At 48.4% G+C, this 21246-nt stretch overlaps 5 protein-coding genes across 5 annotated transcripts; 3 read left to right on the top strand and 2 right to left on the bottom strand.

The window, feature by feature from the left end:
* Positions 1 to 541: 541 nt before the first annotated feature.
* PHYSODRAFT_256576 (hypothetical protein) lies at positions 542 to 1085 on the top strand (the record flags this gene model as incomplete). The annotated part of the gene is made up of 2 exons (XM_009520952.1): positions 542 to 728; positions 898 to 1085. 2 exons carry the CDS (start codon positions 542 to 544, stop codon positions 1083 to 1085), a joined length of 375 nt encoding a protein of 124 aa, XP_009519247.1.
* Positions 1086 to 2983: 1898 nt separating this feature from the next.
* Positions 2984 to 4172, bottom strand: PHYSODRAFT_486899 (hypothetical protein; the record flags this gene model as incomplete). Its single annotated transcript, XM_009520953.1, has 2 exons — positions 2984 to 3170; positions 4003 to 4172. Coding segments are annotated over 2 exons (357 nt in total), but the record flags the coding sequence as incomplete, so codon positions are not given.
* Positions 4173 to 12317: 8145 nt separating this feature from the next.
* Positions 12318 to 14787, bottom strand: PHYSODRAFT_296196 (hypothetical protein; the record flags this gene model as incomplete). The annotated part of the gene is made up of 3 exons (XM_009520954.1): positions 12318 to 12825; positions 12985 to 13211; positions 14353 to 14787. The coding sequence occupies 3 exons, from the start codon at positions 14785 to 14787 to the stop codon at positions 12318 to 12320; spliced, it is 1170 nt and encodes a 389-aa protein (XP_009519249.1).
* A 2065-nt stretch (positions 14788 to 16852) lies between these two features.
* On the top strand, positions 16853 to 17356 carry PHYSODRAFT_480531 (hypothetical protein; the record flags this gene model as incomplete). The annotated part of the gene is made up of 2 exons (XM_009520955.1): positions 16853 to 17120; positions 17217 to 17356. Coding segments are annotated over 2 exons (408 nt in total), but the record flags the coding sequence as incomplete, so codon positions are not given.
* On the top strand, positions 17342 to 18187 carry PHYSODRAFT_486897 (hypothetical protein; the record flags this gene model as incomplete). The annotated part of the gene is made up of 1 exon (XM_009520956.1): positions 17342 to 18187. One exon carries the CDS (start codon positions 17342 to 17344, stop codon positions 18185 to 18187), a length of 846 nt encoding a protein of 281 aa, XP_009519251.1.
* Positions 18188 to 21246: the final 3059 nt, after the last annotated feature.

Here is a 21246-nt window from a genome sequence, read left to right on the forward strand (position 1 = left end):
GGAGATTGTGTTTCGGGGCCGTATTTTTGAAATAATTCTGTTTCGGGACCGTAATGTTCAATTGAAGCGTTATTTTTGGAACACACCGTGTTTTGTAAAATATACATAACGTATCCTGTAGCCAAAGTGTATCCTGTTGCCCATGTGTTACCAGTAACGTATCGTGTTTCCGAAGTGTTACCTATCTCCCACTCGTACTCTGTAGCCTACGTGTCGCCTGTAGCCTAAGTGTACCCTGTAGTCCATGTGTGGTGTTCCCATACATCTACCTCAAACGACAATCTGTCTGGCGTCCTCGCGAGATTTCTGTCGCTTCAGCCGTTCTTTTTCGCGCCGCTCGCACGTTCGGACGTTATGCCCTGGCTTGGAACATCGGCTACAATGAACGGGCGAGTCGTTGTTTAGATACTCCGAACGGTTTCGCATTCTCAACTTCTTCGGACGACCACGGGTAGCTTTGATGACGGGATCGCAGCAGGAGAGCCGGCTCTGTGGCTGCGATCATTCGAGATCCCAAGCCAAGCCCCCAAGCTAAACAACCATGACGAACAAACGCAAAGGGGTTATCTGCACATTCCCTCAGTGCAACAAGACGCTGACAACGTCCAAGTTCAAGCAGCACTTCGCCCGGCACCTGAAGGAGGGGGAGAGCTACGACGTAAGCCACCGTGACCGCTACGAGCGTGCGCTCGACGACGCAAGCCTACTTCCTGAAGGCCAAGATGAAGGTGCGAACGTCTATCTTGTTGCGCAGCTGCGTACCATACTGGCGCGTCTGCAAGCGGTGGACGAGAGGTTGCAGGGGCTGGAAGGGCGGATGGCGTCAATTGAAGAGCTTCTGCGAGCTCGCCCCCCCAATTGAGGACCGCCAGGAGCGCGTTAACCGAACGATCGAAGAATCCTCGTCGGATGAAGAGGAAGATGCGGAAGATGCGAACGAGGATGAACGCGAGGAAGCGGACAAGGATGCAGATGTTGAGATGGAGACCCCGGCTTCAGCGGGCGACGTGGATGGTGCTGACGACGGACCCAAGAGTCCGGAGACTCAGCGCCGTGTGCTCCGTGCGCTACGCAATCTCCGTTAAGCCACACATGGACTGCAGGGTACACTTAGGCTACAGGCGACACGTAGGCTACAGAGTACGAGTGGGATAGGTAACACTTCGGAAACACGATACGTTACTGGTAACACATGGGCAACAGGATACACTTTGGCTACAGGATACGTTATGTATATTTTACAAAACACGGTATGTTTCATGAATAACGCTTCAATTGATCATTACGGCCCCGAAACAGAATTATTTCAAAAATACGGCCCCGAAACAGGATTTCCCCTATTTTGAAACAATTCCAAAGCGGTCCGTTATTTTCAAATCGAACGTTCATTTCGTTTTTTTTGAAAAAGTAGGGTACCCAGTATCTAAAGTGTACCCTGTAAAAATTCCGCACTCTGTTGCCATCCGTACACTATAGACCAATTGCATATCTTACAGTGCATAATTTCTTAATGTTCTTTTAAGTTAAAATAAAACTAATCTGTACAACGCTAAAGAATATATAGTTTAGGCACAAGATACTGAATTAATTGCAAACAAACTGGTGATACAGAGCCTTAATAAATATTGATATGCTCCAAATATTCTAACTAAGCGAATTAAATCATGATTATAAACGCTAGAACTAGTTTGGACCTTACCCTCTTCCGCTATACCACAAAAAAAATATGTTAAAACGCGTTGTAGTACGTATACGCATGCCATAAGTCCGCACTTGTAATTTATACATTTTATGTATGTCAATAACAACTAGTTTACAAGAATATTATCTTTTATGTATGAAAAATAAGTGCTGGAATGTAAACTTTTCTCATATGCTTCGCCGTATACACTTTCCTAAAGTGCTTTGATTAGTGTTTTTTAATCTAATTTAAGTATTGTATACATTGGATAGATATTTATTTTCTCATATTTCATGGTATCACTTTGGAACACGGAAGAGGTTGATAACAGGAAACATTAAATCGGATAGTCATAGAAAAAGAGGCGTACCCCGTCGTGATCGCCTGCGAAAAGCTGGACTATTTGTTGCTACGAGCACGTCCGTCCTGGCCATTCTGTGATCCCAGAATCTTTATCCATGTCTTCGCACCTGACACCAACATCAAGAAGCCTGTGTGAGGGACACTTTGCTTAAACTAATGAGCTACGGATACATGATCGAGCATGTAGAAGACAGCTAGGATGTCTGAGCCCACTGCTGTCGCGGTGAGATGGTCAGCCTATTACTACTGTCAAGTTGAAGCGTTTCACTCGAAAAAGACAAAACAGAAGTGCGGTGATGAATGCTATACATGAGGTGCTGCAACTGGTGCGTAAAAAGTGCACCGACAAAATTCAAGTGGGGCGCCTGCAAAAAGCAAATCAGGGAGCCAGCAAAATACAGCACATATGGAGCTGACACTTCTGAAAAGAGTAGGGTAGGGCGCACCTACAAGAACTGCCATAATCAAAACTCCCGAGCAGGAGAACGTCACGCAGGAGAGCTCGGCGCACATGAGCACGGTCCATTATCATACCACCGAGAAGAAGGAGCAGATGATCGGCGGTCATGAGCACGGCACACACAGAACGAGGAGGAGCAGCTCGGCGCCCTGAAACACGACGCCCAGTAGCACAGAGCACGGCGCCCAGGAGCGAAGAATCACGCCCACGCGCTTTGCGCCTAGCATGTCACCCGGGAGAAGGATCAGTTGCTTGGCTCCCTTGAGCACGGCATCTTGGAGTATGACACCCATCGTGTGATTGAACAGGAACATCATGAGCATGAAAACGTTCATTGTGAATGCAAACACATTTCATAAAAGTCTTATTGTTTAAACCGAGGCAGATAGAAGATCGACGGGCTTAATATCGCGAAGGATGGTGTCGAGCAGACTTGTCCGGTTCTCCTCTGCTTGGCGCCTGTTGAATCCCCCCACGGGCTATTTACCGACCTTGTCCTTGATCATACGTGGACGCGCGTCCGGTTGGGGCTGAAGGTCGACAATGTTCCTTGACATCGAGTCCATATAGTGCGGAATATAGATCCTGCAGTCAACAACGCTACTCTGTTGAGACTGCGTGTTAAACACGCTATAGCGCCATTCACATGTTGTCTTATCTGCGAGTCTATGCTGCTCTTAGAACATAACCACTTGACGGTATCAAAGACACGCAAGCTGTTGTGAACTCCTTTTAGAGAGTTCACGTGGAACAGCCCTGTATGTCTACCACGAAAAGCATTCTCAATTAGGATGAAGCTTCAGTGCTTGTTCCCCCAAATAGGCAGCAGCACGCACGGGTAGGTACTCCACTCCATTATCTCGCTCAAAGTCTTGCGGCGCTCAGCTTTTATGCCTGGATCTTGCGCAGCGCGTGGATCCTCGATGGTCGTGCAGAAAGTCGACCCGCACGTGTACATGCTACCCGGGCCCACGCCATGTAGCGGTTGATGCAGTAGTCGATTGCCATCGCCGACGAGAACTGGTATGGCTTCAGACTGTCCACGTCCTCGGCTACTATCCATATATCGTCCACGCCGTTAGATCACTTCAATCGAACACCGCCCTTGGAGACACTTAAAACCTTTTTTCGAGGGGGATGACTTGGCAACACGAACTTTAACTTCAAAATTGCTATCCTCGGAGTCATCACATTCGTCGCTCAAACAGTTGCCGTTGTCGCTGCTGTCACTGCTAGCCTCGGCCTGTGCATTTTCTTCCTCAACGGCATCGTCATCTCCAACCCCAGCTCTGCTCCTTGGAACTTCGCCTACGTTATTTGGACAGACGCCAGTTGTAGCAGCTTCATATTTATTCATACCTCCTCAGTAGTGGTCGCTGCCCAACCCAGGTTCTCTACGACTTTACCCAACTCTTGGCAGTAAAATAACAAGTAGTTAAAACGCTGTGGGCTTTCCTGTAAATTATCGAAATACGTCAAAACCCTGTCTTTATACGACTTCATTTTTCGCTTAGGCCTTGCCATCTTTGCCCACACGAAATCATCTGGAACAATCTTGTCCAGCTGATGCCAGTAGCGCCGCTTCCAATCTCGAAGGATAGACTCCTTGATTTCTAGCTCGCGCATTGCATCTTCGATAGTCCACCGAGGATTATACCGCCATTGTTTTGAGCAGCTCAATGCGTTACCGCAGCGTCCGCTCCACGCATGCGCGCTCCTTCATGTTGGAGGTGTTGTGTGATGTGTGCCCGAAGCCAAATCTGATTCCGGACGCGTTAGTGGCTACCAGCCACTCGAAACGGATTATGCTGGATCAGATTCTCAAAGCCGTTATCCTATATTTATTATGAGCGGATTTAAGACAGCTGGAGCAGTTAAGATTCACATTAACTCGCGCCAACGTAAGGTGAATCTGGATGGCTTCATATTCATTCGCGACGACTTAACGTGTATACTCTCCGATTTGGTAAGCATTCGCGCTAAGTTGAAGCGATCTTGAACTGTATCAATTAAGCAGCCAGGCTTGTCAGATGCGAGGATGATGGCGTACTGGGTCTGGGTGGAATTCCTCTGAGTGACTTCTGCCAAAGGTGGGCGTCATGCAACAAGCAGATGCTCACCAGTTCGGTCGGCAATATCACAGTGATTGATATGGAAGCGATACTGTCGCGATGACAGGGAAACAAAGGCACTGTGCGAAAGCCCGCACCTCCAGCACTTCATGTAACGTCAAGCAATACGAACGCTCAGTAGCACACCAGTTATGCACGGCATGCTAGGGGAGAAACTAACGAACCAAATTCCTGGTTTTGGCTCGCGAAGAGAAAGTCCTGAATAGCAGATGCCAGTGTCAACCGGCAAGCGAATTCACAGGTCGAAGAGCTGTGCTTGGACGGAGCTTTACTGTAACTTACTGAAACTGGGTACTTTTATTTCCAAAAGCAGGTATTTATTAACTTAAGTAAGTACCGGTTTAACTCTTAGCAACTACGACTAAAAGCTACAAAGTGTTGTTAACTCGGTTCAGGGATTGTTTGCTAGATTCGTACTACAATCCAAGGTTATCACTAAAACTACGTTGCTATTACTCTTTATTAAAAGGGTTAAGTATTTTTCCAGGATTTCACGATTAAACGAAGTGCTTATGATACGCATCCGCTGAAGCAAACTTTGCTGCTGGGTGGTGGTTGTCACTATCTCGTGCGTGCTAACACATTATGTAATGGGCCTACTTTGACCAACTACTTTACCTTACACGTGTGCGCACGTCTACGAGGAAGCGTAGCTTGGTTTAAATTAGAGTTAATTATACTCGGACCTCCGAGTATAGATTAATCTAAATAAACGATCCAAATAATGTTTTTGGGTTAAAACGAGAACTGCTATTTTTGGTTTATGGTTTCTGACTTCCTCTAAATGTAATATTCTAAGTTGGGAATCTGCCAACGGCTGGTTGGCAGAATTCCCACGCTATGCATGTCGCTCATTGGCTAAAAGATGCTGCTTTCAGCCAATAGGAATTCTAAGTCTCTATGGACCACCCGTCGTGGTGGTCGTAAATGTATGTAGCCTTTGGTGTGTCCACACCAAGGTCGATAAAGCCTTTCGAACCTCTAACAGACGTCGTGTCTGTTAGAGTTACAAGTAACTGTAGCCACTTGTGCGTGTAACCCTGTTACACATTATCTGCATGTTGTATGATGGGTTGCGCTTCGAATGTTGTAAAGCTTAGTACATGTACACAGTACATGTAACGGGGAGTGGACTAACTACCGGTAAGACCAGCAAACGACACTCCTTTTGCGAAGTTTTGACCACTGACCACATGATGACTAGTTACACGGACTAAGCTTAATAGATGTTACCAGCATTCTGACTCATCGCAAGCCAGTAAGTGGGATCCCTAAATGTGTCGGCTCTAATGCCGTCTCCAAACTAGCTCATCGCAGTTTATTACAGCATCGGCAGCTACACCTTGCTCAGGTTACCTACCTCCCATGCACTAATTACTCGACTTTTAACGCACGCTATCTACATATAGTGCATCGCCATGGCAGCTAATCAACATGTTCCTGCAGTTGTGGAAATGTTTTTCACTTTATTCAAATCTATCTCAGCTGCTGGATCAAGTGGTGCTTATCACCGCTGCGTGTAGTTTTGAGCATTTCACTACCCCAATCTCTGTGCATGTCGAAAGAATGCCCGAGAAAAATGCAGTACAAGTAAACCAAATACCTACCTGCTTAAAAATGATCGCAAATTTAAGACATGTTACTTCTGCCCTTGTGGATTGCTTATTTCACTACGCGTAACATTCCTGCGAAGTAGGTTTGCTAAACGTCTATCTTTATCAACTGCGTCTTGGTAGTTTGGACATCTGCAGTGAACTTTTCGAGTGCAAGAAGAGCATGTCGAGAAGTAACGTGAGAAAGTAACAGATAGTTTTGCTGCAGTTTGCTTGCACTCGCTCTTCAAGAAACAGGGCTGGTAAAACCTGTTGGTTTCTTGAAAAATCATTTACGTCTTTGGTTTTACCTTGGTTTTAACCAATACAATCCAGTTTTTATTAATCGAGTACGCTTCGTTGGTAATTATCCGTGTTTCTTTTGTGTTCATTTTTCCTATGCAAGGCACATTCCCAGTTTTCTGTGGATGGATTATCATAACGAGGAGAACATTTTTGAAAGAGCTTTGATATGCTTTTGTATTCTTATTCCTACATCGATAGCTTTGTACATGCTAATCGCATCATTAATTCTTTTTTTGTTGAATTATGATGTTTTTAGGTTCATCACATAGAAACTTCTTTTATTCTTATTAGTCGGTGTCTCCAATAGTTAAAGTGGATACTTCTCTCGCCGGAATTTCTACAGGACGAATGACTCAGCGGTCACTATCGTGCCGCAAAACCTTATTTTCCTTAGTGTAATCGTCGTCGCTATCAACATCTCTTTCCGTCATTGTTATTAATATTAAGGGTTTGGTGGTAAGAGCGGTAGCATTACAAGTTTTTAGAGGGAAACATGACAAGCAATGTTGTTCTTCGTCGACATAGCGGACGTTGGACCTAAACCTTAACAACTTCCCAGTAAAACCTATCGGTGCTTTTCGGAGGTAGGCAGGTTTTACTATAAAAGTTAAAGTAAAACTAATACTTAAGCCCGTCGTACCAGCCCTACCAGGAAACGACAACCAGTGAATCCAGAGTCTTCCGTTGTACTTTATATCCCACTGCGTGCACACGAAAGGAAATTGCTGTTTAACCCAACCACTCCCGAATGCTACCTCCATACCGTAGCACTTGATGCCTGCATCTCCTTTTCCCCCTCTCTTTTCATTAATTTTTGAAAAGTCACTATTGTTGCTGTTGCCCTACGACCTGTGTACTCTCACGGAGCAGTGCTCCGGGTAGCCTATGCCGCTACCGGGTACCGAGTTACTGTAACAGGGGACCTACCGAGTTACCGTATCAATAACACGGTACCTACCGACTTACCGTAACACGGGACCAATCCTAATGCCTCGTCTACATATATCAATCTAAGATTCAGAAGATTGATGTAAGTGAACAGCCCCGCTCGAAAACCCATTAAAATATAATATTCTTCAAGGCTCATAATGCATCGCTCCCTCGTCTGCACAAGACCGACATCCCCGTCACCGCGTTGAGTTCAATACTGTAGCATACAGGATCGCCTGATATCCGTTCTCTACCGCTTCCGTGGCGCTGCCCTTAGCTCGACCAAAGCGAGGCGCTGAGGGATAATCGGGCTGCTGCTAACGGGGTGGTTGGAGACAGAGGAGGGCGTTTCATACCAAAGCCTGCTTTCATAAGAAGAAGATACACGGCCCTACTCTATCGACCGCTGTCAATTCGCACGATTTGGCACCAGTGCGCTGTGCCGATACCGGAAATGGTTCGTTGATACGTGTTCATGTAACAGCCTTGCTTCTGTGAAACCCTAAAGCGATCAGCTAACTGCACAAACAAAATCATGACTTGAATGACTGCGGCCAAATAAATAAGTACTAGCATGCAGCTATTCATACCGTCGCTGTCCGGCGTATCCCCAAGTCCGGGCCGGCAAATAGATCTCGATAAAGCTCACGTCTTCCTCCAGAGCTGGTGTGTCGATTGCCGTGTTGAGATCAGGTAGTCGTGTGGTAATAGAGGGAAGTACGCCGTCGAAGCTTAGCGTTGGCGTCGGAAAACTTCATCTTGGTGGGTTAGCTGGGTGATTACGGTCGACTCGCTCAGAGAGGATCAGATGTCTAGCTGTTCCATGAACACCGTGATTAGCTCTGTGATCCTTTGCTGAGCGCTTACTCTTCTGACCCAGCTAAGAAACAACCTAAAGGTTTTTTATTTAACCTCACTAACATTTGATTGGTCAATATTACTATTGGATTATATTGGCTTTGGCGCGGCAAATTGAGTCGTTCCCTCCACTAAACTGTTGGCACTTCCAAAGTTCCCGCCAACAGCCCCCGACAACAGCCCACCGCACGCCATCAAGACGGGCAGCCACCCCCAGGAGAAGAAGCTCGCTGTCCTGCTCTACCTCACCGGCAAGGCCCTAAACGGGAGGCTCCCTCGCGGTGCCAAAAAGGCTGCGTCATGCGAGTTCTCGTGCCACCGAGACACCGTTACACGCATATGGAACCAGCGTGGCACCCCTGGGGTGTTGCTCGAGCCACTGCACCGCCGGCCGCGCGGTGTCCTGCACCCGGGCATTGTCGCGAAGGTGGAGGCGGTTCCGCTGCCGCTGCGGCAGACTCAGCGGAGCCTGGCCGCTGCGGTTGGTGTTCCTCGCACCACTCTCCAGCGCTACCTCAAGATGGGCATGTTGCGTCGGCGCTTCTCCTGCTTGAAGCCACGACTAACGCCACAGCACAAAACACAGCGTCTCAAGTTCGCGCTGAAGCACGTCACTCCACCCCGCGGTTAGTTTTTATTATTTCTACTTATTCCTAATTAATATAAACTGATGTTCAATGTTATTGCTTCAATGGGTCTAATATTATTGCATATAGGCCTTCGACAACCAAGATTCGTTGATATGTATGATGTCGTACATATTGACGAAAATGGTTTAATATGTATAAGGGCTCAACACATTATTACATGTCCCCTAGCGAGGAGCTGCCCCACCATACAACAGCTAACAAACGTTGCATTGGCAAAGTAATATTTTTAGCAGCAGTCGCAAGACCGCGCTACGATTTCTTCCGACGAAAATATTTCGATGGGAAAATCGGAATTTGGCCAATTGTCGAGCGTGTGCAAGCTCAGAGAACGTCGGTCAACCGTTTAGACGGTGTGTGGGAGACAATTTTTTTTTCAATGACAGCCGACGAGTATTCCAAGCTACTAGTCGACAAATTGTTTCTGCAATCCGCGCAAAATGACCAGGTATGTGAACATGGATTTCTATTCTGTTTTATTTGTAGAAAGATGCATTAATTGGTGTAGTGATAGCAGCGTTTGAGCTTCTTCCAAGCCGGACGCTAGCTAAAAGTTTTATTACACTACAAAAGATGATGGAGTGCATTGTAAAGCACTCCGGGGACAACAACTTTCTGCTTCCGCGTGTGAGTAAGTTCCACATCAAAAACGGATTTATTCCTAGCTCCATAGTTTGCGATGCGGGGTGTATTCCACCGGGAAGTCCATCTAAAAGGAGACGTAATAAATCGTAGCACACACTAAATAAAATTCACCTCCTAAATCGGTACTTCACCCCGATTGGTCGAATTAAATTAGGTTATTTGTGCACCAAGAAATAGCTATATAACAGCCTGAAAAACCTCATTTTCGGGCTGGCTCTACTCTGCCTGTAACGCGCTGCTAGCATTCAGCGCTGCGTTCAGTGTTTTCGCACTACTTTGGCGAATCTGCTGGTATATTTTGTTGTTAATATCGCCAACTTGATCCGAAGTTGTGCAATAAAACCTCATTGACGTGAATGACGCTTGATTAAACAGCGTGGTATTTAGCGCTACGCGCTTGTTAACACGCTATTTATAATATCGCTGAGACGAGCAGACGCTGCGCTTTAATTTAAGGTATTTGTTGTTGCTAACGAAGAAGTGGAAGCCTAGATATGAATCCGAGCATGAAATGTTGTTTCTTAGCTGGGCCAGAGGAGTACAATGACTTCGTGGGATAACCGCCGGCTCTTCTAAACGTTGTGTCAGTATTACCGGGTCATCTCGCCGAACCCACCAGTGTTTGTCGAAATCCGTTGGTTTAAGCTTCAGCTGGCCGTTGGATTCGATGATTGTAATCAATTCGTGAAGGCAGGGTCTTCCATGGCATCTTCGAAATAACCCGGAGCAAACGGTGCGTGCGTGGCGTTTGTGGATGATTGCCAGAGCTTCTTTCCACAGTTTATCTGTGGCGTTGAGGGCCGAAATCGTAATTATACGTACGACGCGAGAGTACCGAGGGGCTTGGAGGCGGTATGGAGTGATCGTAGCATTCCGTTCGGCTAGCAATCTTAAGGCTCGTGTCACCGATACCCACAATGGCAAAAGGTTCTGGAATACGGTGTATAGATCACCTCGGGACGACTGAATCCATCGCTTGCACTTTGCGTGGGTTCCCTTGACGGCTGATGTGGCTTGATATCCGAAATGGGGGTAGTGCTTGGTCCAGCAACGCACAATGTGAGTCTTGTATTTCCGCCAGTGCCGGTCCAGATCGTTTGCAAGTTCCTCACTCTTAGATCTGAGAGTACTGCAATGCTCTTCAAACTCCTGCTCGGTTTCGGAATCCACCGCTTCATAATAGCTCATCATGAAGGACTCGGTTTGCCACGTATTTTCATACTGATCTTGGCGGGGGGCAGCATTTGCGACAGGAACTAGACCCAAAACCAGTCGCGCTTTTCCCAACACATTGCGATTCATGTGCCATCTACAAATCAGAAAAGGAACGGATGGAAGCTTCCACCCCAGCGCGTTTATGCATGCCTGCGCTCGGTCGGTTATGATGAACCGTGGAAGCGGAATGTTGTGCTCTCGGAGATAGTCTTTGAGCACTATGAGCACCCATGCAAAGTCTTCTTCGACTTCAGGCAATCAGCATTGAGCAACGGTCAGTGCCGTATTGAGGCCCGTCATGGCGATGATATTCAGGAGCGGAATGTTGTACCGGTTGGCTTTATATAAACAGTCCAGAATGAGAATATCACAGTGGTGTTTGTAAAACACCGTTGTATCGGGATACTCCCAAAACAAATGCCGGATCTGGTTTGTTTCGCCGTTTACGCTATAGCGGTAAAAGAAGCGGCGGCTGTGAATTTTCGGCGAACAATGGTTCCATGGGAGTTCTACTCGCAATATCCTTTTGGCGTGCCGCATTCCGGGCATTGGCGATATCCTTGGGGATTACCATCGAGTTCGTGTTGTTAACTAGGATCGAGGCGTGGATGGAAGCCACCGCAGCACCCACTGCTGTTTGCGAGCGAACCAATTGCTGAAGGGTCGACACGGAGGCGCCGGATGGCTCCACAGCAGCGCGCCGGCGATGTTGCGCATGAATCCGAACGTCTTGAGAAGGAGGATGGTTGTGTAACGCACTGCCCTTCTTGTGATGAACGACAGACCAATGACCGCGAACCCGATTCTTGTCAATCACACACAGCTTAAGCTTCGTTGTGCAGCCACTTCGTTTCGATCCGCGATTTACGCGCACCCTTTAGCTTTCCAAGAGTCGGCCAGTGTTCTTCAACGTCCCCGTCCGATCACATTCGTAGTACTGTGTGAACAATTCGCGAATTCTTGACATAAGCCGGATCCCGCTTCGATACATTGTAGCCGTGTTGCTTCGGCCAGGTATGGAGGGCTCGTTCGGCGTCAAGTTGACTGGGATATATGCACTCCGGAGGTGGAGGTATTGCATAAAGGTCTTCGTAGCAATCAGCATCCGACATGGTTCGTTGAGGTAGAGCTTGTTTAGGTGAGGTTGCAGTCTTTGAGCAAGATTCAAAATAAACTTACGAATCCTCTTCGCATTGAGGAAAAACAGTGATGCTTTGGGCTACACTTAGGTAGTCGGGTTGTTAGCTTCAGGTTCTGATCGATGCCATACATTCTTATCAACCAAACACAAAGAGTACCGGAAGTTTTATGGACGGTGCTTGATATATTCGCAGTTAAGGTGGCACATAACCCCGCAATAACACAATAAACATTCTCTACCTACAATAAATGGTTAAGGCAATCATATATTATCGAAAAGTGTGTCCTTTTAATTCTCGCCGGTCTTCCTGAGAATGCTAGTTTGACTTGGTGCGTGCACGACGTCGTTTAGTTTTTGCCTTCGTTTTTGTTGGGGGTTTTAACGCCCCCTGCTGCGCAATCCGAACTGGAGCACAAACGAGCATCTCCTTTATCCAGCGATCCGAGGTCAGCAAAAATCTTGCGCTTACTGAGGTGGTGATCTCGCGAGAGAAATTTATCGGCAAACATTGTATCGCATTGTGCAGATACTGCGACGTCTTGCAGATCACTTCGCACACAAGCTAAATCTTCAGCAATGCTGCTCGCCGCGGCTGCATATTCCGATTCACATGTCATCAAATGGCCCGCCGCTGCAGCATCGATAGACATTCCTGTGTTTCTTATAGCAGCGACGACATTGCTTCTGCAATCCCCTGGTATACTCCATCCTACATCACTGATAAGATAATCCAGTAATGACGAGATTGAATTGAGGAGTTGTTCAGCATCACTACACGACTTGCAAAGTTTGGAGATCTTGTGTAACTCGACGTTGCGAACCGCCGCGACGTAGCCCTCGTTTGTAGGACAAAATCTTGGCCGGGGTGTCTTCATCCAATTACCCTTGAGGGCTTGGACTCGTTTCGATCACCTGGGGAGACACCGTAGGAATAAAAGACGGTCTGCGATCCATCCTCTCATCTCGGACCCCTTTTGGCGCCTCAAGCAGCGAGAACAATGGGTCCAGACGTACCTCAAAGTATGCTTGCCTCTCAGCGTCACTAAGGGATCCCATGCATTGCGATAGTACCGACCTGTTTTCTCTTTAAGCCACTTTAACGCCCTCTCAGAGTCTTTTCCATCGCTATCAGGAAATGCTCTCACAGACGCAGCTTTTCCTTTCGCTCGAATGAAGTCCCAGAACGCCGCGTGCTCGAGCATCCGATCGAAAGTGGTTGCCTGCAGAGACCGTGAATAGTGCTATCGGTTTAAAAGTAGCACGAGAACTATTTTCGTGGGAGAAACATACACTATCAGTGCAGTTCTTTGTCTGCACCGCCCCGTATTACCGTAACCCGGTCACGACCACCCGTGTTATCGTAACTAGGTCAAGATCCGTATTACGGTAACTCGGTAGTGTGAGTTGGCGACTGCATGTCAACTGTAGTTGACAGCCGCTGGACCATTTCTTCGCGAGCCAAACCAGGAATTTAGCTCGTAAGTTTCTCCCCATGCTAGCCTTTATCCATACCATGACGGTGCCGACATCTGCCTACACCTGCCGACACGATCTATCATTGGTGAAAATGATGAGATTCCATGATTGGTCTAAAGGGCTACATTGACACTTCTCCCATTTCAGTGCGGGCGGGCGGCGACCCTGCGGCGACCCTGAGTGCAGTACCTGCGCCGTGACCTGCGCTACGCCCCCCCCCCCCCTCCCCCGGCTACGCGTGCGTGGCGTGCGGGCATGCGCAGGCGTGATGGCTCGTCATCGCCAGCAAACTGGCCCTCTCTCCTCGCCCAGTGTGAGGGCACGGCAGTGCGCCTATCCAGCCAGACGAGAGAGAGGACGACCAGGAAACCCACGGCAGGGAGCGATGGACTGAATGCACAGGGCGAGAACACCAATAGCGTGGAGGAAAGCGAGGGGGCGAGGACACGAAGGACGGCGTGTTGACGAAGGCCACAGAGGGCGACAGAGGCCTCAAGAGCGCGAATGGGCGGCGAGAAGACCAAGAGCGCGAAAGGACGGCGGAGGGATCAAGTGCGCGCAGGACGGCGAGGGGACCAAGGGCTTTGAGTTCGCGGAGGACAGCAAGGAGACCAAGGCCACCAAGTGCGCGGAGGACTGCGGAGGCAACAAGTTCGCCGAGACCAGGGGGGGCACTGGTGGTTCGAGTGACTCGAACCACCGCGACTCGATTCGAGTCGCGGTGCTACAAGAGTAACGAGCCAATCAGAAGGCTTGTAGTCTCGTGAAAAATCCTACGAGTTTCTCGGGAGATTCCGTACTAACACGACTCCCCTCTTACGAGTTCGGGAACATAGACAGCGGTGGTCGAGTGTCTTTGTCCCCAACTCGTAAAATACCAATTTGCTAACATCCTCTAATGGCTACAGCAGTACACGGCCAGATTTCTGTGTTCGTACTCGGATAGTAATCACGCTCTAACCCATTGCTTCTGTCGATTAGCTTGAAACCTAGACGGATGTTAATCTTAACAGCGCGAGTTAGCCCTTCCAGGAACGTCTTCACCTTATCGAAGATTTCGTCTTGACGGAATCCAACGTATTCGTGAGACTCCATAACAGTGTTCTCTTCAAACTTGTACGAACGAGGTTTCTTGTATTCGTAATCTAGTTCGGTGTTGATACGCTTCTCAGATAGCTTGTAAAACTTGGCTATAAGCTTTCTGTTCCTAATACTCCTTACATTCGAGATGAACGTAGTGATTCCATGTTGATTGTGGATCTTGATACGATACTTACCCGCACCCCATGGAATGATAGGAATCTTTAGACGCTGAAGACCTGAATATTCGTCCGAGTTCATGTTGCTATATGAGGTCGATGATAAAAATATTATATGGCGGGTATACTCTATATTTATTCAGATATATATCAGGATAAAACAAAAAAAATATTATGAAGTAAAAAAATGGGTCAAGTTATTGAGTTTCCAACCACCTTTTATGTTTCAGTGTCTTATAATGAGTTTTAAAAGCATAAAAGGGTAGTACTTGAACCACACTCACATGTTACCTTTGCTTTTATAGCAGTTTTGTGCTTTTCCGTTTGGGAGTGTTCGGCCTTAGTCCGTTGAGTATAAATTCCACCACACGAACAAGTGATTGTTTTGTCAAATTCATCTGGACTTAATAACCATGCTTGGTGTTGACTGTTTTCAAGTGCATTTTGCGATAGAAACCGGTGTATATAACTCCACATTCACATGCAATCTTTTCCTCCCCATTGTTCTTATATCCGTTTGTCTATGTTCATTTTCATTTTTTCGTAAGTATTCTACCCCGCAATAACAGTTAACGGTTTGATTGCGAGAGAACATATAGGTCTGTTGAAGCTCCCAGTAGGTTAAGGACAATACTTTGTCGACCTCAATCAACAACTTGGGGTATTTATATTTGACAAAGTTTGAACCTGACATCCATTTCAAATATGGTCTGTCATGATAACCCGCTTCAAAAACTTCTTGTCCAACATGTTTACCAAAAGGGATAATACCTCGTACAGTTTTGTAATGCTTTTCAAATATGACAGAATTCAAAATCAGGTTCATATTGGCACTTTTCACCATTTCCCTTAGTACTGTTACACATGATTGTCGTCGAATCGTAGGCGATATCTAGTACTTTGTATCAACTCGTAGGAAAATTAGCTGCATTTTCAATGACAATATAAATGGCAACGCAGTCTTGCGCAGCCTTTTTTATACGCGTCCTGTCAATGCCGAATGAACCTAGTTTCGTAGCGTATACTTCCTACGAGCAAACTATGCATCCGATTGGTCGAAAATTGAAGGGCCACGGAGAATGACCTCACAAATCAAAAGCCAGCCAAGAATCAACGCCCACTGACGCCCACGCCCTCCGAGATGCGAACCAGAAGCTCAGCTAGTGCCGCCGTGACATCCCCAATCCCCCGAAGCCGTAGCTACAAGGCAAAGCGAGAGTCCTGCAGGGCCACGCGCGGCAACTCGGCGACGGGCGGCGGCGACACCAGCGCCGGCAACTCGGCGACGGGTGGCGGCCCCACCAGTGCCGGCAACTCGACGACGGGCGGTGGCCCCAACAGCGCCGGCAACACGATGGATGGCTGCGACGAGAGCCGTTCCAGGATGGCGACGGTGGCCAGCGACGAGAGCCGCGCCAGCACTATGACGATGGCCGGCAGTATGGGCAGCACCAGCAACTTGATGACGGCCGGCGGCGGCAGCAGACATGAGATCACGACGATGGCTGGAGGTGAGTCCAGCGGTGACACCGTGACGACGCTCGACAGCAGCAACAACATCAGTTGGGGTACCAGTTGCTTTGAAACTGGGGAGGTCACCGCACAAGATGTGCGAGACGCTTGTGTGTCTTACAATACACAGCGCGCGTACCGGGGCAGCCTGAAAGTTATCTCGAGGTGAATTGTGGCTACAAAAGGAGAACAAGCTAATAGATTTTTTTTACTACAATGGACAAATTGATCTTGCGCATTTCACGGCTAGCGACTTCGAGGCTTTTTTGTTGGAGAAGCGAAAGAGTGTCAGTGTGGGTACACTTAGTGGATATCGCAGTGCAATCAAGGATCTCTGTCATAGAAAAGCCATTCCCCTGCCAGCGGCATACAGTAATAGTTTGGCGACTTTCTTCTCAGGCCTGAAGCACATGGAGGCTGCCAAGTTTCAGGCGGGTTCGGCGCGAGAGTTTGGCAAGGACCCACTGCCATACTCACTTTATCGTCATCTATGCAGAGAGACGCTCGCCCGTCAGGATGGCGGCTTCACTCATATGTTCCTTACGACACAGTGGAACCTCATGTGCCGCTCCGAGTCGGTACAGACACTGTGCACGAACCATTTAAGCAGTCACGATGACAACATCGGATGTGTGATGCACAAGTCAAAGATAAACCAAGAAGCAAGCGGACCAAAGGACCCCCGTTACATGTATGCCAACCCCCACCATCCCGGAACGTGCTGGATTACAGCGTTGGGATTGTACCTTGCTTGTCGGCCTACTTTATCGCCTGGACCGCTCTTTCCTGGTTCCGAGCAAAAAGCTCGTTTTGGAAACATCTTGCGTCAGCTGATAGGTGAGCTGAAGCAACAAACACACTACGGGACGCATTCGATTAGAAAAGGTGTTGCTACATTTGCTGGTAGTGGTTCTACTGGTGGTCCATCGATTGCGAGTGTATGTCTACGAGTTGGGTGGGCTCTTGGAGGAGTGCAAGATCGCTACATACGCTATGAAGCTGCGGGTGACCAGTACCTTGGACGAGTTGTTGCTGGCCTCCCGCTGAACAGTCCGTCATGTGCTGTGCCGCCGCCCCATTTTGGAGACAACGAGGACCCGACGGTTGCAGCATGTGTCCGTCAAATGTACCCATCTTTATGTGAAACCAGCAGCCTTGTGGATGTTCTGAAGCTGTGTATTGCATCGCTAGTGATACACTCCGTCTACCTGCGAGAACTACCGCCAGCTTCACACCCGCTACTCTCGACGACTGTATTTAGAGACCCAACTATGATGGCAGCGCTAGAAGGTGTTTTAGTTCGCGGTGAATCACCATGGATGCAGCCAACTGGAATTCCGCCGCATGTGGAGCTCTATAAGCAACTTCAAGGAGTTCAAAGATCGATCGACAATTTGCCCCCGGTTCTGCTTGACGGTATAAGCTCGCTAATCGAGAGCAAGGGTGTTGCAGCCGGCAACATCACTAAAGATCTACTGGAAACGACCATCGCAGCTCTGCTAGAGCGTGCCGGGATCGGACGCGATCGGGAAGCATCGGAACCACCGCGCACGGCTTCGAACGGCTCGGACGTGGCTCACTATTACGACGGCAAATTTCACATGCTCCCGAAAACGTTTGAATTTCCCAAAACCGGGGCTTTGGGGGCGTGGAAGCTGTGGTGGTTTGGTGATAATGCGAGATGTTACCCACCTCTGAAGCGCATGGGAGCGCACGATCTGCCGCTGGAGAGCATGCGTAAGGTGCTTTCGGACTGGTCCAGCTTAGTGAGACGCATTGTTGATACGGCAGCAAAGGCTGGATGCGAAGTCACATCAAAGATGACAGAGGAGCAGGCAGACAAGATTTTTAGGGTAGGTATGGACAATTTGCCGCTTTTGCCTTCTTCTAGGAAGGGCCGGGTGTCCGAGTTGTCTATCGGTACCACGCTTCGGCTAGCTAGGGAAGCACACAAGCGCTCACACAGTTAATTTGGATGTCATTGGTAAATCTGCTTTGACAATTAGCCAATAATAAGCCGGTATATAGCGTTGGGTAGACGTCCTACGTTTTTCCTAGATAATTGATTACCTGCTATTATATTCTTAACTTTTTATCCTTCACGTTCAAATCATTTTGATAATTTGAGACACCTATTTTTTTGTTATTGATTGTACCACTAAAATAGTGGTGTGTAAAGATAGCAACGCGTGAATAGTGTGAATTATTGATTGAGTCACCAAAATTGTGGTGTGTAATGAATGTAGCATATTTCTCTTAAGTCAGTACACATTGTGACGGTGCATCAATATTTTGTAAGAGCGATTTGTTGGAGTTCAAATAAAATCGCGTTTGGACGCGACGATATTTGCTACAGATGGGAGGATTGGTTGAGGTTTGGCGCTATGGAATTTGAATTATTGTAGCGCAAGAGTTGGGGCGATTGGGCGCGAATTGATGCTAAAGAATTTTGATTGATGTAGCACAAGAGATTGGGTGATTGGGTGGGGGTTACCTAAATTATTGAGCTCTATTGTTTCCAAAAGTAGTAAAATATGCATTAGACGTATTTTACACCTATTTTAGGGGTGTCTAGAAGGGGCGGGAATAGGGTGAGAAAAAAACCGTGCTAGTAGTGTTATATATATTACTACTATCGAGTACTACTCCCCGCTTCACGTGTCCGGTGACCCGCGCGGTCACCGCTTAGCTCGTGTGCTTCGCGTGGCCACTGGTTGTGACAGCCCTCTGCTTCTCGACACACGGGAACACTTACTTGTGCCTTGGTTAGTTAAACGCTACGCCGACACTCACATGGATTTGTACGCTGAAGGCTATACTAAGTGGCGCAAACTGCGCACCTTCCGTCTAGTATCTGGGGAGGTACCCGCGACGGAAGTGGAGGACGTCCATGACGCCTTAGTAGCGTACTTACGTTCGGTGCGCGATGAGCTGTCTGTCAGTGGCGAAGTGGCAGCACCCCCGCCAGCACAAGATGGACCACCTCGCGGCAGTGGAGAGCGACTCGGTGGTATGCCACCTGAAGTACCCAGCACAATCCTATTGTGATCGACAACGAGTAATGATTCGTTTACGACATTCCACCCGGTTGCTATGAGATCCACAATATGCTCTTTTCACCAACAATGTAAGGAGTCTACATTATATCGGTTTAGTTTACATCATTGTTGGAGGCTCGGTGATCAACATCTCAAACTGTGACGGCAATCGCCGTGTACCCCACCTCCCACCTTCTCGCTCGCCTTTCGATGCGGCGCTGTGAGCGTCGAGCCACTATCGATTCGGGCTCCAGAATGCGAGCTGGAGGCGCAACCAGAGCCATCTCTCTGTTTATCCACCAGTGGGGTGAAATTATTGAGGCCTTAACCTCTCTCCGCTTATTGTTGCTGCGTGAACTTGATGTGCGCACGGAATGCCATGGGTTGTACAGTAGACGCCTGAGCACGGTCGTACCAACCACTCTGATAGCCTGATGTCGTCGGTCTGTATGAGCGCGTGCGAGCTGATAACAGATACCACAGCGTCGTAGAGTAGCTGATGAAGCCGGTTCGGGGTACGTGTTGCATCAATTGCTCGACTGGCCCGGGAGAACCCTGTACCTACCTAAAATCGTCGTATTCCTAAGGATTTTTCCTAAAATCCGACATATGTTTCAGTGCACCACCCAACTTTTAGGACTGATTTTAGGACAAGATGCTTGAAAATTAAGTACCGTGAGTAACATTAGGGCGAGGGCGAGCGGATGCGAGCGCGAGACTCGCTCGGTGCATTCACCGATCGCCAACATCCCGCCGATTAGGCGGGGGCGTGTCCACGCGAGCGAGCGAAGGCGAGCGCTGCAACCCGATATTTTTTTTCAGACACCGCGCCTGGCCGAGACGAGGACTTAGCGTAAGGGGCAAGGGGGTGGGGCAGGCCGCGTAGTGGCGCCCCCCCGAGCGAAGCGAGAGAGGGGCGGGCCCCCCGCGGCCCCGTCGCTAAGTCCGCAGACGAGAGCCAACGCCCGAGTGTCCTGCCAAGCTATACTGAATATAAGATGTTTATGAATGTGTCTTTCACCGGATTTTAGGCAAGATTTTAGGAGATTTTGTTTAGGACAGATTATTAGGAATTCGAGGATTTGAGGTACGCACAGGGGGAGTTCGACTGGCCCAGTACTTATTCACTGACTGCACTCACCAGTGGAGCAATCGGAAATGCACTGTGAGAAAGTCATCTCGACTCGTGCCCAGCCAGGCCTTCATTTTTGCATGGTAGCCCTCGACGCGAGATGTAGCTTGTAGGCCAAAATGCACAACGTTGTTTGTCCAGCAGCGCACCAGCCTTCGCTTCCATAGGCTGAGCCATACGTCCTCTATGTATGCTGCTTCCACCTCACATAGCATGTAGAGCTCCCGTTTTCGGAAGCCATATTCTTCTTCACGGTAGACCTGATCACTCGGAGGATTGCATCGCAGAAGCTGCGGTGACCGTCTGAATCTTTCCACTTGACGGCACCAGACATCGCGGCGGCGTCGTCTCGAACTTGTCGGAAAGTAGTTCTTCGTGCATGTGTCTCTACGTTTTTCACCACGTGCCACAAGCACGAAAGAGGCGGGATCCCCGGGAAGTTTGCTTCAACCGCATTGATGAGGGCCACTGAAGAACACCTGCGGGTGAGGGATTCCATTTAGAAGCATCATAGCATGAAGCTGGCGCAAAGCCCAGTCATAATCGGGTCCCTGATCATTGCGTATGAACGCCTGCGCGACGTGGACCGTGCTGTTCGAGCCAGTGATTCCAATGATGTTCAGCAACGAAATACCAAACCTGTTCGTACGGTATGTGCAATCGAGCTGAATTACGTCGTAGTTATCTCGGAAGATCTCCAACGCAGGCCCAAACGCGGAACACAGGTGCGTGACACGGTTCTGATCGTCCCGTGCATGCTCCACAAAGTATTCACCATTTTGCAGTTCTCTTAAAAGATATTCCATTCGCGTGAGTGCCCCCCCCCCCCAACGCGTTCGTTCACCACACGACGTCGTTC

Source organism: Phytophthora sojae (genome assembly GCF_000149755.1).
Source record: "Phytophthora sojae unplaced genomic scaffold PHYSOscaffold_2, whole genome shotgun sequence".
Classification (NCBI taxonomy): Eukaryota; Oomycota; class Peronosporomycetes; order Peronosporales; family Peronosporaceae; genus Phytophthora; species Phytophthora sojae.